This window comes from Triticum dicoccoides, chromosome 2B, assembly GCF_002162155.2.
Source record: "Triticum dicoccoides isolate Atlit2015 ecotype Zavitan chromosome 2B, WEW_v2.0, whole genome shotgun sequence".
In the NCBI taxonomy this organism is placed as follows: Eukaryota; Viridiplantae; Streptophyta; class Magnoliopsida; order Poales; family Poaceae; genus Triticum; species Triticum dicoccoides.
The window spans coordinates 548,844,773-548,859,921 of record NC_041383.1 but is presented as its reverse complement, the minus strand read 5'-3'; the positions used below and the strand labels follow the sequence as shown (position 1 = coordinate 548,859,921).

The window sequence follows — 15,149 nt, the reverse complement described above, 5'->3', positions numbered from 1 at the left end:
CTTTCTTCATCAATAAGACAATGCACTGTCGCGGTCGATGGGATCGGCGAGAGAGGTTGAACCAAGGCAGGTGGAGTGGATGGGATCCAGTGATCCGATAGAATGCGTGTGTGTCGACCATCACCAATCACCCACTGAACCCCGCGCTTCAATAGATCACGGTCATGAATGATGCCCCTCCAAGTAGCAGAAGCAGATCTTGGTACCGAGGCATTCCAGAAATCGTTGTTGAGGAAGTATCGACCCTTCAAAACATGGGCACATAGTGAGTTAGGCTCGGTCAGTAACCCCCATCCCTGTTTGCCCAAGAGAGCTTGGTTGAACAAGGTCATGTCACGGAAACCCATGCCAAGGACTTCGGGGTCGACAGCCATGCCCAGGACCTCCAATGCATCTTTTTCCTTCCACCCTCCCTGCCCCACCATTGATCAGACACAGTCTGCCTAAACTTGTCACACGTAGCGACAGGAAGACGAAAACAGCTCGAAACAAAGGTCAGAATGGCCTGAGTGATGGATTTCAGCAAGGTTTCATTGCCAGCTCTAGATAATGGTATGTCAGCCCAACCAAAGATATTTTGCCAGTCAAAAACTTGAAAGTACTTGTTGGAGAGTTACCAACCTTAGTTGGCATACCAAGATATGAGTCATGAAAGGTCTCATTCTGGATACCCGAGTGGTTCTTCACTCTATCCTTAACGTTGTCTGGACAGTTCCGACCAAAGAAAATAGATGATTCCTCTTTGTTGATTGCTTGACCCGATCCTTCACAGTACATGTGCAGCACCGATTCCAATGAATCCACACTACGCTGATCACCCTTAGCAAAGAAGATGCTATCATCTACAAATAGGAGGTGTGAGATAGGAGGGCCTTGTCGGCTGTTTTTTATCCCATGTAGCTCGCCACAACACTCCTTTTGGAACAGCAAACTAGACAAACCCTCGGTGCAAAAGAGGAAGAGGTAGGGGCTTATTGGATCCCCTTGCCGGATACCCCATGAAGGTACCACAGGATTAGTAAGTTCACCATTAACCCTGACTGCATAGTAGACATTGGTGACACATCTCATGATGGTATCGATCCATGAAGTAGCAAAGCCCAACTTCGATAGACAGGCATGCAGATAGCTCCATTCAACCCGGTCATATGCTTTCATCATGTCTATCTTTAGAGCAAAGAAGGGCTGCTTTATCCGCTGCTTCCGAATAGTATGAAGACACTCATAAGAAATCAAAGTATTGTCAGTGATCAATCTCCCAGGAACAAAGGCACTCCGACTTTCAGAGATCACAATAGGCAGCAACACTTTCAGACGGTTGGCAAGGACCTTGGAAGCAATTTTGTAGAGCACGTTGCAAAGGCTAATTGGGCGGAAGTTCTTTAGGTGTTTCTGTCTCGATGTCTTGGGAATAAGAACAATCACCGAGTCACAGAAACCCTTAGGAATTTGCCGGCCTTCAAGAAAACCCCGGACAGCTTGACAAATATCCTCTTCCAGAAAGTTCCAATGTGTTTGATAGAAGAGGGCCGGAAATCCGTTGGGTCTGGGAGCTTTAGTAGGGCCCATCTGGAACAAAGCAAGTTTAATTTCCTCATTAGTGTACGACCTGCAAAGATCTTTATTCATCTCCGGTGTGATCTTATGAGGGATTGCATCAGAAACACGACCGGCTGGTGTAACACCCCGGATTTGATGCGCCAGGTGTCTGGCAGTTATTCACCGTCGTTGCCATGTCATTTGCTTGCGTGTTGCATTTTGCCATGTCATCATCTGCATTTCATCTGCATGTTTTTCAAACTTGCATCCGTTCGGGTTCCCTCGTTTCTCTCCGTTGTCCGTTCTGAGCCCGACCACACTCGCACGCGCCCGCAGCACCTCCGAAATATTATTTTATAAGTGGCATAAAAATGTTCTCGGAATGGGGTGAGAGTTGGTGTGCGGTCTTATTATAGTGTAGACAGGCCGTCTGCCAAATTTCGTCGCATTCGGAGTTCGTTTGACTGCTCAATCGTTAAATATATAACCGCGATATAGCTGGTATATTTGTCGGACGTTTCGGTCTTCGAAACTGCTGTCGGGCCTCTCTCTCTTCTCTGCTTCATCCCCTGGCCTTTCTAGCACAGCCCACTAACCCCTCCTAGGCCCGGCCTACCCCCCTCGCGTCCGGAACCGTCCGATCGAGATCGGAGGCTCCAAAAACCCCCCTTAGCACCCTCTAGCCCTAACCCCTACCATTTTAAACCCCTCCTCCTTCCATTTTGGGCATCCTACCCCTTCCCTAACCCCAGCCGCAGCCAATCCCCCTCCTCCTCGGGATCTCTGCCGCCTCCACCTCAAATTCCGCCGCCGGCCACCTCCTCAGCGCCACTTGGCGCCACGACACTGGTCGCGCCGCCGCAGCCGTCGGCCGCGGCCAACCGGGGGCTACCATGTGCCCCTCCAGCGTCCCATCCACCGCCGCGGCCCTCGCGTGGCCCGTTGGGCCCATCTGGCCGTGCCACCAGCCCGCGCGCCCGCTTCTCCGCCCCGCCGCAGCCTCCTCGCCTCCAGCCGCCTGCGCCCGCCGAGACCCTCCTCCGCCCGCGCCCGGCCTCCGCCGCCGGCGCCCGTTCATCCGCCGCGCCGCCGGCCGCCGTGTTCCGCCCCTCCTCCCTCGCCGGAGCTGCAGATCCGCGTCGCCGCCTCCGAGCGCCGTCGCCCGCCCCGCCCCCGGCGGCCATGGATCCGACCGGGATGGATCCGCGCCGCCCGGATCTGGTAGCCCCGCCCTCGCCGACCGCCATCTCCCTCCTCTCCGGCCCCGTCTCTGGCGAAGCTCCGGCCGCCTCGAAGTCCGTGCGAGGAGCCCCGAGATCCAGATCCAGCTCGAGGTTGACCCCGAAATTCTTCCAAGTCCCTAAGTTTTCAACATTTTGTGCCCATGTTCATCGCATCATAACTCTGTGCATGTAGCTCCGTTTCGTGCGTGTGATATATCAAAATGTTCATCATGAGATGCTATTCATTTTGTTACATTGTGCCATGCTTGTTTGAGTTTATCTTGATGCCCGAATCATTGTTGCAAGAATGCTATGTGATGTTAACTGCTGTCTGTTAACGGAACTTGCTGATTTGTCATTTTTGTTGCATTTTGTGTGTGCATCTTATGAGCACGAGTCCTACATGAGTTTTGAGCTATGTCATGCAATCTTTACAGGGTGCAATCCATGTATTTTTGTGAGTCTTGTAGTGAGTGCATCAAGCTTGTGAAGTATGGTACTTGCTGTTGCTGTTTTGCTAGGCTGAATCTGTTATTTGGTGATGCTATGTAAACCTGCTTCTACAAGTCATTCTATGCATAATATGGAGATGTTCACTAAGGATGTTTTGTTATACATGTCATGATCTATCCATAATTGCCCCTGGTTGCATTTATAGCCTGCTATAGCTTGTTGTATTCTTGCTCCAAAGTTGCTAAATAATGTTGCTGTCAGTCTGTTAACTTTAAGTTCAGTTTTTCCATGTGTTCTGCTAGTGATCCATGCACCCTATGAACTTGCTCTTGCCATTATTAGCTTCATAAACATGTCTTCTTACTATTGGTTGCCTTTTCATGCCATGTAATGCTCTGTGGTGAGTGGTACAAGCTCACCAACATGCCTACTTATCGTTGTTCCTGCCATGTTTGAATCTGTCATATCATTTGCCATGTTTACATGGGTGCCATCATATTTTCTGTGCCCTTTTGGCTCATGGTCAGTAAAGGACTTTTGTTCTATGCAATTAGTAGATTCATGCCATGCCTTTATTTGCCATGATAAGTTCCCGTAGCATATTGTTTGATAGCTCTGAACATTGCAACCTGATGTTATTTCTGCTAAGCCTGTAAACTGTTATTATTTGCAATCTTGCCATGTCTTTTTGAGCATGTTCTAGTGATTTCTGGAGATAGCACAGTGTTCATGTTTTGTTATGCTTTACCTGTACATCATTCCCATTCCTTTTGTTATCATGTTGAGTTGCTGTATCATATTGTTTTGATGCTTGCTAGATGCCTAGTTGCTGTTTTGGACAGATTGCTGCTATAACTTGTATAGGGTGTATGTTTTGAACCGTTGCTCCGTTTTGAGTGTGCTCTATATGAAACTTGCTTAAAATTGCATGTAGCTTCATATTATCATGTTGCATCCATGTTTTGGAGTCTTTGCTTGATGTTTGTATGCATTTTGCATCAATGCCATGTTTAACTTGTTTTGCTCATATCTTCTAGGGCGTAGCTCCGAACTAAATGAACTTTATATGTAACTTGACTAGAATCTCGTGTAGATCATCTTGGTGCATATTAACTTGTTGTTTAACAACTTGAACATAAGGTTTATTCAGATCTGGACCAATTTCGAAATTTGCATATGAGGACTTACCGGAATTGTTATATGTTGTTCCCGGCCTCATTTAAACTTGCCTTGATGTGTTGCTCTTGTTTGCATCATCTCTTGCCATGAATAGCTTCATGTAGTCTTCTCTTGCATCATGCTTGTTGTGCATCATGTCTTGTCTATGTGAGGTGTGTTTACCATGTTGTGTGCTTCTTCTCGATAGTTCCCGTTTTGTTGCGATCATGAGGATTCGTTCGTCTACGCTTGGTTCATCTTCGTGGCTTCATCTTCTTCATGGACTCGTTCTTCTTCCTAGCGGGATTTCAGGCAAGATGACCGCTACCTTGGATCTCACTACTATCATTGCTATGCTAGTTGCTTCGTTCTATCGCTTGCTGCGCTACCTATCACTTGCTCTTCAAGCCTCCCAAATTGCCATGTCAGCCTCTAACCTTTTTCACCCTTCCTAGCAAACCGTTGTTTGGCTATGTTACCGCTTTTCTCAGCCCCTCTTATAGCGTTGTTAGTTGCAGGTGAAGTTGAAGATTGCCCCGTGATGGACAGGATTATGTTGGGATATCACAATATCTCTTATATTATTAATGCATCTATATACTTGGTAAAGGGTGGAAGACTCGGCCTTATGCCTGGTGTTTTGTTCCACTCTTGCCGCCCTAGTTTACGTCATACCGGTGTTATGTTCCCGGATTTTGCGTTCCTTACGCGGTTGGGTGATTTCTGGGACCCCCTTGACAATTCGCTTTGAATAAAACTCCTCCAGCAAGGCCCAACCTTGGTTTTACCATTTGCCTCACCTAGCCCTTTTTCCCTTGGGTTTTCGGAGCCCGGGGGTCATCTTTATTTTAGCCCCCCCGGGCCAGTGCTTCTCTAAGTGCTGGTCCGAACCAGAGCCCTTTGCAGCGCCCCCTCAGGGAAACTTGAGGTTTGGTTTTAGTTGTACGGACTGCTCATCCGGTGTGCCCTGAGAACGAGATATGTGCAGCTCCTATCAGGATTTGTCGGCACATTCGGGCGGCTTTGCTGGTCTTGTTTTACCATTGTCGAAATGCCTTGTAACCGGGATTTTGAGACTGATCGGGTCTTCCCGGGAGAAGGAATATCCTTCGTTGACTGTGAGAGCTTATCATGGGCTAAGTTCGGACACCCCTGCAGGGTATAAACGTTCGAAAGCCGTGCCCGCGGTTATGCGGCGGATGAGAATTTGTTAATATCCGGTTGTAGATAACTTGACACCAGATCCGAATTAAAACGCATCAACCGTGTGTGTAGCCGTGATGGTCTCTTTTCGGCGGAGTCCGGGAAGTGAACACGGTTTTGGGTTATGTTTGACGTAAGTAGGAGTTCAGGATCACCTCTTGATCATTGCTAGCTTCACGACCGTTCCTTTGCTTCTCTTCTCGCTCTTATTTGCGTATGTTAGCCGCCATATCATGCTTAGTCGTTGCTGCAGCCTCACCACTTTACCCCTTCCTTACCCTTTAAGCTTTGCTAGTCTTGATACCCATGGTAATGGGATTGCTGAGTCCTCGTGGCTCACAGATTACTACAACAACAGTTGCAGGTACAGGTTATATGATGATCTTGACGCGAGAGCGATGCTTGCTTGTTTTGTAGTTTTGTCTTCTGCTTCTTCTTCGATCAGGGGATAGGTTCCAGGTCGGCAGCCTGGGCTGGCAGGGTGGATGTCGTTTGAGTTTCTGTTTGTGTTTCATTCGTAGTCAGATGATGCTCTTATGTATTGTGATGTTGTACTTGTGTGGCATTGTATGCCTTTTGTATGTATCCCCATCTATTATGTAATGTTGATGTAATGATATCCACCTTGCAAAAGCGTCTTCAAGATGCGCTTCTATACTTGGTGGGACCTTCCAGTTCCTTTAGGATAGAGTCGCATCTTGGGCGTGACAGCTGCGCTGCAAGGTTCAGAGAAAAATAACTTGTCATAGAACCCTTGGACCACACCTTTGATTCCGCCTGAGAGTTGCAGCTGGAACCGTCTTCGCGCACAAGAGAGTGGATCTGATTTGTACGTCTGCGCGCCGAAGCTCTAGCATAGAAGAAGTCTGTGTTGCGGTCCCCCAGCCTTCAACCAATCAACACGGGAACGCTGCCGCTCCATTATTTTTCCCTCTCGAATAGCTCACAGAGTTGACCCTCAAACGAGCGTTCCTCCTCCATCAAGGAAGGAGAGGGCTGTGAAGACCTAATGGTAGCAATACAGTGCTCCAGACGCCCAATCCGCTTCCGGATAAAACGAAGGCCTCCTTGCTCCAGGAGCGCAAAGAGCCAGCCACATGCTTGCGATTGGCCCAAGTTGGCCGGAGAGAAGGATAGCCATCCCTCCCCTCATCCCACGCTTGCTCAAGAGTTTCTTTGTAATCATCAGCCCAAAGCCACATCTCTTCAAAGAGGAAGCCCTGCTGGACCGGAGCCGGACGAGGTTGTTGGGTACTGCCACCTAGCAGGACCAGCATGGGGTAGTGATCCGAAGAAGTTGCAATAAGATTCTCCACCCCGCATCCATCAAACAGACTAGAAAAAGCTCCATTCACCATAGCTCTGTCCAGGCGACACTTAACATGACAATTCGGGTCTTGTTTATTGCTCCAAGTTAACTTCGGTCCAGAGAAGCCCAGATCGGTCAAGCAACAATCCATCAAGCAATCCCGGAAAGCTATGATTTGAGATTCAGACCGATCTCAAGGGCCACAATGTTCGTCCTTAGCCAAGACCTCGTTGAAGTCTCCACAACATAACCACGGTCCATCCCACAATGGATGTAATCGTTTGAGGATCTCCCAAAACAGATACCTATCTTCTCTCCTTGGCTCCCCATACACAAAGGTGGCACGCCAGGCCACCCCCTCATCAATCTTCACATGAACATCAATGAAATGCTTATTGGCAGCCTTCACAGTAACCTTTGTCGAGGCCTTCCAGAACAAAGCAAGGCCACCGCTGAGTCCCACAAAACTAACAACATAGCAACTAGAAAACCCTAGAGACCACATAAAATTCTTCACACGGGTGTCCCTCATCTTCGTTTCAGACAGAAAGAGGAGGGAGGGTCGGTGTAGCTTCACAAGCCAGCGAAGCTCGCCAACTGTGGAGTCCAACCCCAAACCTCGACAGCTCCAACATAAGATACTCACTGCGTCTAGCGGGGTTGCGCCGGATCCGCCGATTGGTTGTTTGAAACATATTGCTTCTTATTGGAATCCATATCAGAATTATGTACATCATCTGCAGTACCCACAGGCTCTCCTGGCACAACAACAAGGGCTAAGGCATTATCATCCCCCTGGCCTTGAAGCGGAGAGGAGGCATGAGCTTTGGCTAACTTCCTTTTCTGTCCTGCTGTGTTGGACTTGCTATTCTGAGTTGAAGGAAAAAAGCTCACGCCCCGAATCACCGGTGTGATCTCTTCCTCTGCCGCGGTTGGACCTCCCCCGACCACGAGTAGAGCCACCACGTCTGTTGGGAGAGGAAACCTCACCTTCAGAGGCACCCGGACCCCCTTGAGCAGCAGCCCTATCCTGACCAGGGTCACCCGACCGAACATTCCTAGACGAGCCAATACCCGCAGCCGAAGAAGGGGCCGAGTTGGACCTAGAGCCTCCAGATCTTTTCAAATGATCATTAGCAACACAAAGCTTCTCCGCCGCATATGGTAGGTCACCATTCCCGTCCCTTGTCGCTGGATTTGGGCACAAAACCAAGGAGTGACCAAGGAGGCCACAAGATAAGCAATAAAAAGGCAGTCTCTCATACACAACAGAGAAAGTCTCCGTCCTTTTCAGCTTGAGAGAGGTCACCGTAACATAATGTCCACTGGTTCCTGGACTGCAATTTCAGCCCTCACCCTCATGAAACTATCCCAGCAGCGACCATCCGCATCCGAATCCACCTTGTGAATCCTCCCAATCGGCTTGGCAAATTCCATTCCCAGTTTGGCCTTCATAAGCCTCAGAGGAACATGCATAATATGAGCCCAAAGCGCCAAGTGGTCAAATTGAACTTGAGACGACAAAGTATTCAGATCAAAAACCTTTAGCAACACTGCATGCTTGCCCACCTTCCATGGCGAGCCCTCGATCACCCGGGCACGATCGGCCTGGGAACCAAATTCAGCCACAAAGACATTGTCCCCCGAGGGGTGGAACAACAAACCTCTAGGGTTACCCCACGCCAGCCGCATTGCCGATGAGATCGTCTGGATATGAAGAAGATTGGGGGACAACACCTTCCCCACCAGGGCACAATCCGGGGCCACCAGATCGACCTCATCTTCATCGTCCAGAATCACCGGTTACGCCTCAACCGCAGTCAGACGGAGTTTCTCCGTCAGGTCCTCAACCCGATCGGCAAAGGCCGAGCCGGCTCCCAAAGAAGACAACCCATCCACCTCTGCCGCTTTCCCCTTGCCGGACGGCGCCGTGTGGAGAAGTCACCACCGCCGCCTAGCAAACGAGGAGCGCCCATACTGCCATCAGACCCCATCCCATCGCGTGTCCCCGCCATCGAGAGGTCGGCAAGTCCCCAGCCCGACGCTGCCAAGGGTGGGTAGCGGTCCAAAGAGCACCCCTGAATTACCCCAAACAACGGCAAGGAGAGGAATCGCCTACGTCTAGATGCGGCAGAGAGATAGGCGGACGGGAGGGGAGGAATCGGATCTAGGATTCGAAGACACAGGCCCATTCAGTGATCTAACCCTAGGAACCGCCTATCGCCCGTGGGTCACAGGAGCCCTAGGAGAGAGAACTCGCGCGGAACTGTTGTTCCAGTCTTGCTCAGCGTTTAGATACGTTGATGTGATGTGTGAGCCTCACTTTTAAGTACACCCGTGAAAAAAATCAGCCGACAACCGCGCAACTAAAACTTTCAATATCTCCCAAACGTTTGGTCCAACTAAGCTTAAATTTTTCTAGATTAGTATTGTGTACACGCAGGATTTACTAAAAAAATCTACACTTGTTCAGAAATGTAATACTTTGAATCAAAAAAATGAACGAGCTAACTAAAACTGTATCACCCAGACATCTAGTGCAATGAGTTGAAATATTCCCAGCTTAGTGTTGGCTATATTAACGGTTTACTAGATTTTTGACCTTTTTTACAATGTCGAATTTTTGAATCAAAGTTCGAATGGAACAACTAATAAGTTGCTTTTCTCAGAATTGTACTAGATTTACTGAATTTTTTTGCATTTTTCTGAAAATGTGAAATTTTGAGTAAAAAAACTGAATGGGCCAATTAAAACTGCGACCGGAATTTCCTAGTTTGACCTTCTGGTTCATGTGACCGATTTTATTTTCCACGTGTGCACTTACGAGCAAGGCCCACTCGTAAAATAAATCTCATCAACATACCTAAATGCTGAATTAGACCCAATTGCAATGGATTACACCAATATATGGTGTTCCGTGCAACAAATCCATAAATAGGTGCTCTATGCAAAATCAACACCAGCAGTTGATGATTTGTGCAATCTCCTCCGCCACACACAGCATGAAAAATACCTCCTCTGATAGAAATAAAATAGTACAGTAGTTGACGCCATAAACTTCAACGAAGGTCATTCTATGGCTGCAGCGCTGTTGCTTGACGATTGTTGTAGTATTTTACTAGATTTTGGGAAGGTGATGGTTGAGCATTGTATTAGAGTCAAATTTTATAGCTCATGAATTTGTTAGATGGGGACGTGATAAAAATCCATCTCTTTCGGTTGATGCCCCGCCGAATTTCATTGTTAAACTGTTAGCGGACGACGTAACGGTCATACGGTTAATAAAGTTTGCCTCCCCGTAAAAAAACACAGCATGAAAATAACCTCCTCTGATAGAAATAAAACAGTGCCCAAGCAAAGCCCAGCCGAATCAAACAGTTGCATACAGTAGCATAGGAGAAGCTGGTGAGTGATCATGGAGGTTCGGATTCCACGTCCACTCACGGACTCACGGAGCTAAACTTGCAGGCAACTTCCGGGCTAGCAGGCGCTGCCTCCGCCTTGTTCCTGGCCACTTGCTTCCGGTTCCGGTCTGCGTCACGGACACGCCAGAGGAACATGCACGGCCGAGCCGAGCCATCGGCGGAGCGTGCGAGCCAAGCACTCAATCCCCGGCCCAGCCACGCAACCCCTGATTCCCGGTCCAACGTATGTGGAGAAGACGAGACGGGAGTTCGGCTCGGTGCATCTATCTATCTACACGCGTCCGGCCGGGACGGGTTTCTGGAGGCCGGACGGGGGAGGCTCCGCGTTTCCTGGCAACAAAGGGGTGGCCGCGGCGGCGCAGAACAAATCCTCGGAGCATCTCTCGGCGTCGGTCAAAGCGTTTTGGAATTCGATGCGGTTGCAAGGAGGCTGTGGAATCTCTCTCGCTCTTTCTATCTCCGCGGTTGGGAGGAGGAGATATGGATCAATAGCTGGACGGCGAACATATTCCGCGGCTATCTTGCGGACGCAGCATATCATGGTGATGGCGGGGGGCCAAGTAAACGCGTCGGCGAACTCCTGTTGGGATCACATACATCATCACAACGCAAATTTTCGGTGTAACAGCGACAGCACGTAGCGGAGACAAAACATCAGCCGCGTACGTTTCTGCCAAAGAGAACGAGAGAAGGAAGAGCGAAATTTCTTTGGTCGGTAAAAAAGAAATTGTCGAAATTGCCTCCCTCCCTCGTGTGGCCGGCCTTTTTTGTTCACTTGGCCGGCGAGAAACAAGACGGCTTGGTTGTAAAAAAAATTGCGGCATATCTATCGGCAAGCCTAAGTTCAGTCGTCATCACGTGATAAAACGATGAGTACCCGACAATCGGTTCGGGGAGCCGTCGCCCTCGCACATATCTCCGCGACGGGTCACGCCGTCATCCATCAATCCGGTGCATCCCAAAAGATTAGATACGGAGCAACTTGGTTGCTGCTCTTCACTTTTTACGCCAAGATTAGATACGCACACCGGCACACGCAAGAACGAACCTCCGTTTGTCAAAAGAACGAAGCGAAAAATGTTACTACTACACCCAATAACTCACGAGGCCGGCACGGACACCTTGAATGAATTATTGAGGCACCGAGCCGCCATGCTGAATTATTGGAGTGGTTGCAAGAATCAGAAATGCAGAAGATAAGCTCAGAAACACAGAAGATAAGGATGAAGAATCAATAGGCCTCTTCAATCAAACAAAAGAATGATTCGAGCATGTATTCCACGCGCAGTTCGTTATTCATGCGCCTACGAGATGATCAGAACATTAGTCGCTTGCCAACACACTGCAAGTAATATAACATGACTAATGGAGCAAAACTTGGCATCTAGTAACTCCAATTACAGAATATGAATATGATACAGGCAGAAAGGAATTCAGTAGTAATAACAAAGTGACACTCGTCCTAGAAAAAAAATGCTTATTTATAAGTTGAGACAACTTTTCCCCAAACAGTATGCTCATTGTGGCAGACGCAGCAAACCACCTAGAGCTAATAGTTTATTCAGAGAGCAATAGCCTGGCCGGCTGCTTCACAGTAACCAAACGACAAAAGACAAACAGTCAGAGCAAATTCCACAGACGGAACATTCGACAGCAAATCACTCGCACAGCACCACGCCCTCCTCCAGAGAATCCTCCGCTCGCCATGCGAGGAGGTTGGCGAGCTTGCCTTCCTTGACCAGCGGGTGGCTCTCCACAGTCTCGGCCTCGAAGCAGTGGAAGACGGACCTGGGCGACCCGGCAGAGACAGCAACCTCTTCGTTCGCGGCAAAGCTCTGGTAGATGAGGACGCCTCCACAGGGGAGCTCCTGCTCCACAACGTTGTTGCAGTCGTATGCCTCGGCGTCGAGCTTCTTGCCCCAGGTGGCGGCATGGCCGCGGCCACCGAAGATGGTGACCGCCACTGAGAACTCTGAAGGGCCAAAGCACCGGAGGACCCTCTTGACGATGTCGCCATAGGCCAGGGCCGAAGCGTCCATGCCCATGACCTCGTAGCTCGCGTAACTGAAGCCGTCCTCGGGGGTCACATGGATGGTGGAGAAGGCAGATCCGTTGATGGCGTTCATGGAGTAGCCGCAGGGCTCGAAGTCGAAGTCGCAGACCTCCATCTCAGGGATGATGTCAGAGATACCAGAGAGCTTGGTCATCTCCTTAGCACAGGAGACATGGCCATCAGCAGAAGTCTTGAAGAACACAGAGGCCTTCTTCTTGTCGAGCCCAGTCATGCACATCTCCAGGGTGACCATGGGCTGCTCAGGTTGCTCGGTGGCATAGTAGATGTGCCACTTCTGGCCAGGCTTCGCTGGGTCTCCAATCACATAGGCATTGCCACCAGACTTCAGGTGGCCAAAGTAGCGGTTCAGGACATCAACCTCCTCAGAGAAGCTCCTGTGGGGAGCAGGCTGTGCACCGGGGAAGATGAACATCCCACGGGAGTACTTCACAGCAGCAAGCGGCATGCACAGCTCTTCAGCCAGCTCGAGAATCCTTGGAATGGTGAGCAGGAGCATGGTAGTCCCACAGGTCTTGATCACAATCTTCTGAGAGTAGATAAACAAGCTCGACTCGGATAGCACGTACGAGTCAAAGTCCTTGTTGGAGAGCTCGGACACAATGGTGCACCGTGCAAGATCAAGAACAGAGTCAATCTGGGCCCTGGAGAGGGCGCGCAGGCCACGACCATGAGGGTCAACAAAGATTGATGCCTCAGAGAAGGTGATCTCAAGGCGCTTCTCGTAGCCCTCAAACCCGATCGCAGAGGTCGGGGCAGCCATTGTTGCAGTTTTGAGTCAGAAAGCAGAGCAGAGAGGAACAGAGGGAGAAAGACTAGAGAACTGGTCGATTATCGTGAAGCAGCAAGCCAGAGAGATTGGTGGGAGAAAAGAGTCAGAATAAAATTGCATAAAAATCCTAAACTACGGGAAGGGGATGCCAAAAACGATATCAGGATGGCTTCTTCGCGCACTGCAGAAGATGAAAAAAATGTCACATGGTTAGCAACAAATCTGGAGATAAAATGTCTGAACAGAAGTGAAGGCTCTTGGGTCTCGTCCTTACGTTCGAGTATGCAGCAGAGAACTTCTTGGCGCCTCCAGCAGGTCGAACGTCTTCAATGCTGTAGCCGAGGGGAGCTTCGTACATCAGGGAACTACTACTGCTAGACTTTTTGCCACCCTTTGACTCCATTAGCACATTCACTAACTGCAAAATGATAAGAGGGGTTAGACAACAGATTCTAGCAAAACTAAGGAAACGTTTCTATAAAATTATATTGATGGCTAATAAAATTCAACCACGAACATGTGTACCATTTGAAACTTTGTGACTCTACGGGAGCAGATGCATATTTTAAAATTAATTTTACACAATTTAATTCAACTAAATCATCCATGATGCCATAAGCCACGGCAAATTCTTACGCGTTGGATTTTTGACTTGCTAAACATTATAACGGCCAACAGCTTTTCCAGGAAAACAAAACTAACTACGAGCAATCCATCTACAAGGCATAGCTCATACTCCAAACTACTACTACATCCCAGATCCCAGATCTAGATGCAAACTACTACTACTACTACTACCAGAGATCAATTCTCCTACAGAAACCAGCGCACATAATCATACGGTAAAAGGAGCACAACTACAGCGCACAACAACATGACCTAGAAACAAGAGATCCACAGACTACCGCAGCATAATAAGGATGGGGAATTATCTGGGTTGGCCGAAGAAACTTACAGGTTCCTGGGAAAAATTGTATGGTAACCCCGATCCCGAGCGCGCCCGCTTGTTCCGATTCCGACCTCAAGAATTCCCCTCTCCCAACACAGATCTCGAGCCCTCCCGACGAGTTCTTCTCTCTCTTTTTTTCTCTTATCTAGCTGCGGTGGTGACGGCGGCGAGGCGGCGAGGGTGGGAGGAATTCTTGTGCAACGAGTTAGCGTGCGGCTGAGGGAGGAACCCTCGTCCCGGCCCGTTATTTATAGCTCCGCTTAGCGGAGGCGGGCTCCCGTGGCCGCCACGGAAGGACCCGGCCCGCGCGGAGGCCCGTGAGCCGGGTGGACGCGGCGTGGGGCCCGCCCCGGGTGGATTCGCGGCGGTGAGCGAGCGTCCACGGTGCGCCGGGTCTAGGTGGGACTGGCTGGTGGAGGTCTCTCACGTGCTTCTCTGGGGTTCCGACGGTTTCCGCAGTGCGTTGGGATTGACAGCTGGGGGCGCGTGGGATTCGCGGCTGTGGTGCCTCCGGCTCACGGTGGACCGGGCGCGGGGAGGCCTCTCGCGGTTGGGGCGCTTCTGTGAGGTTCGGACTGCTTCCGGGGAGGACAGGTGGGGTCCACCTGTCAGGGCCGGGATCGGGGCCACGTTCTGGCTGACTCGACGGGCGGTAGGCTTTGAAGATTCGGATGCCCAATAATTGCTCGGCGTGGTTTTGAAGTTTCGTGACTAGACGGCATGTGCGACTTGTTTTCCTCTACGAACAAGCCAGGAATCTGTTTATCATGGGAATTTTAACACTCGAGCCAAAAACTTTCGACAATACTCCACCACTCAAAAAAAGGTATAAGGATTTCCCTAGAAAAATTTAAAGATTATTCTTTGGCAAATGTTATCTGCCAAACGTTTGTCGGGGTAAATGCTAAAGAGTGCTCTCAAAACCTCCCTGCAAATTAAACAAACTGTCATTGCAGTTTGCAAAATGCAACCACAACCTCAGCCAACACACATCAAACATCATCCAGGGCACGCGAATGTCACATACTTGGTGAACTGTCGCCGGCA

General features: G+C 49.6%; 1 protein-coding gene across 1 annotated transcript; it reads right to left on the bottom strand.

The window, feature by feature from the left end:
- Positions 1–11,753: 11,753 nt before the first annotated feature.
- LOC119364786 (S-adenosylmethionine decarboxylase proenzyme) lies at positions 11,754–13,512 on the bottom strand. The gene is made up of 2 exons (XM_037630318.1): positions 13,428–13,512; positions 11,754–13,334 (listed from the first exon to the last, which is right to left on the bottom strand). Exon 2 carries the CDS (start codon positions 13,142–13,144, stop codon positions 11,969–11,971), a length of 1,176 nt encoding a protein of 391 aa, XP_037486215.1. The 5' UTR covers positions 13,145–13,334; positions 13,428–13,512; the 3' UTR covers positions 11,754–11,968.
- Positions 13,513–15,149: the final 1,637 nt, after the last annotated feature.

Bases quoted from the DNA above. Each gene is read 5' to 3' on its own strand.
- LOC119364786 (XM_037630318.1), bottom strand. From the start codon at position 13,144: ATGGCTGCCCCGACCTCTGCGATCGGGTTTGAGGGCTACGAGAAGCGC.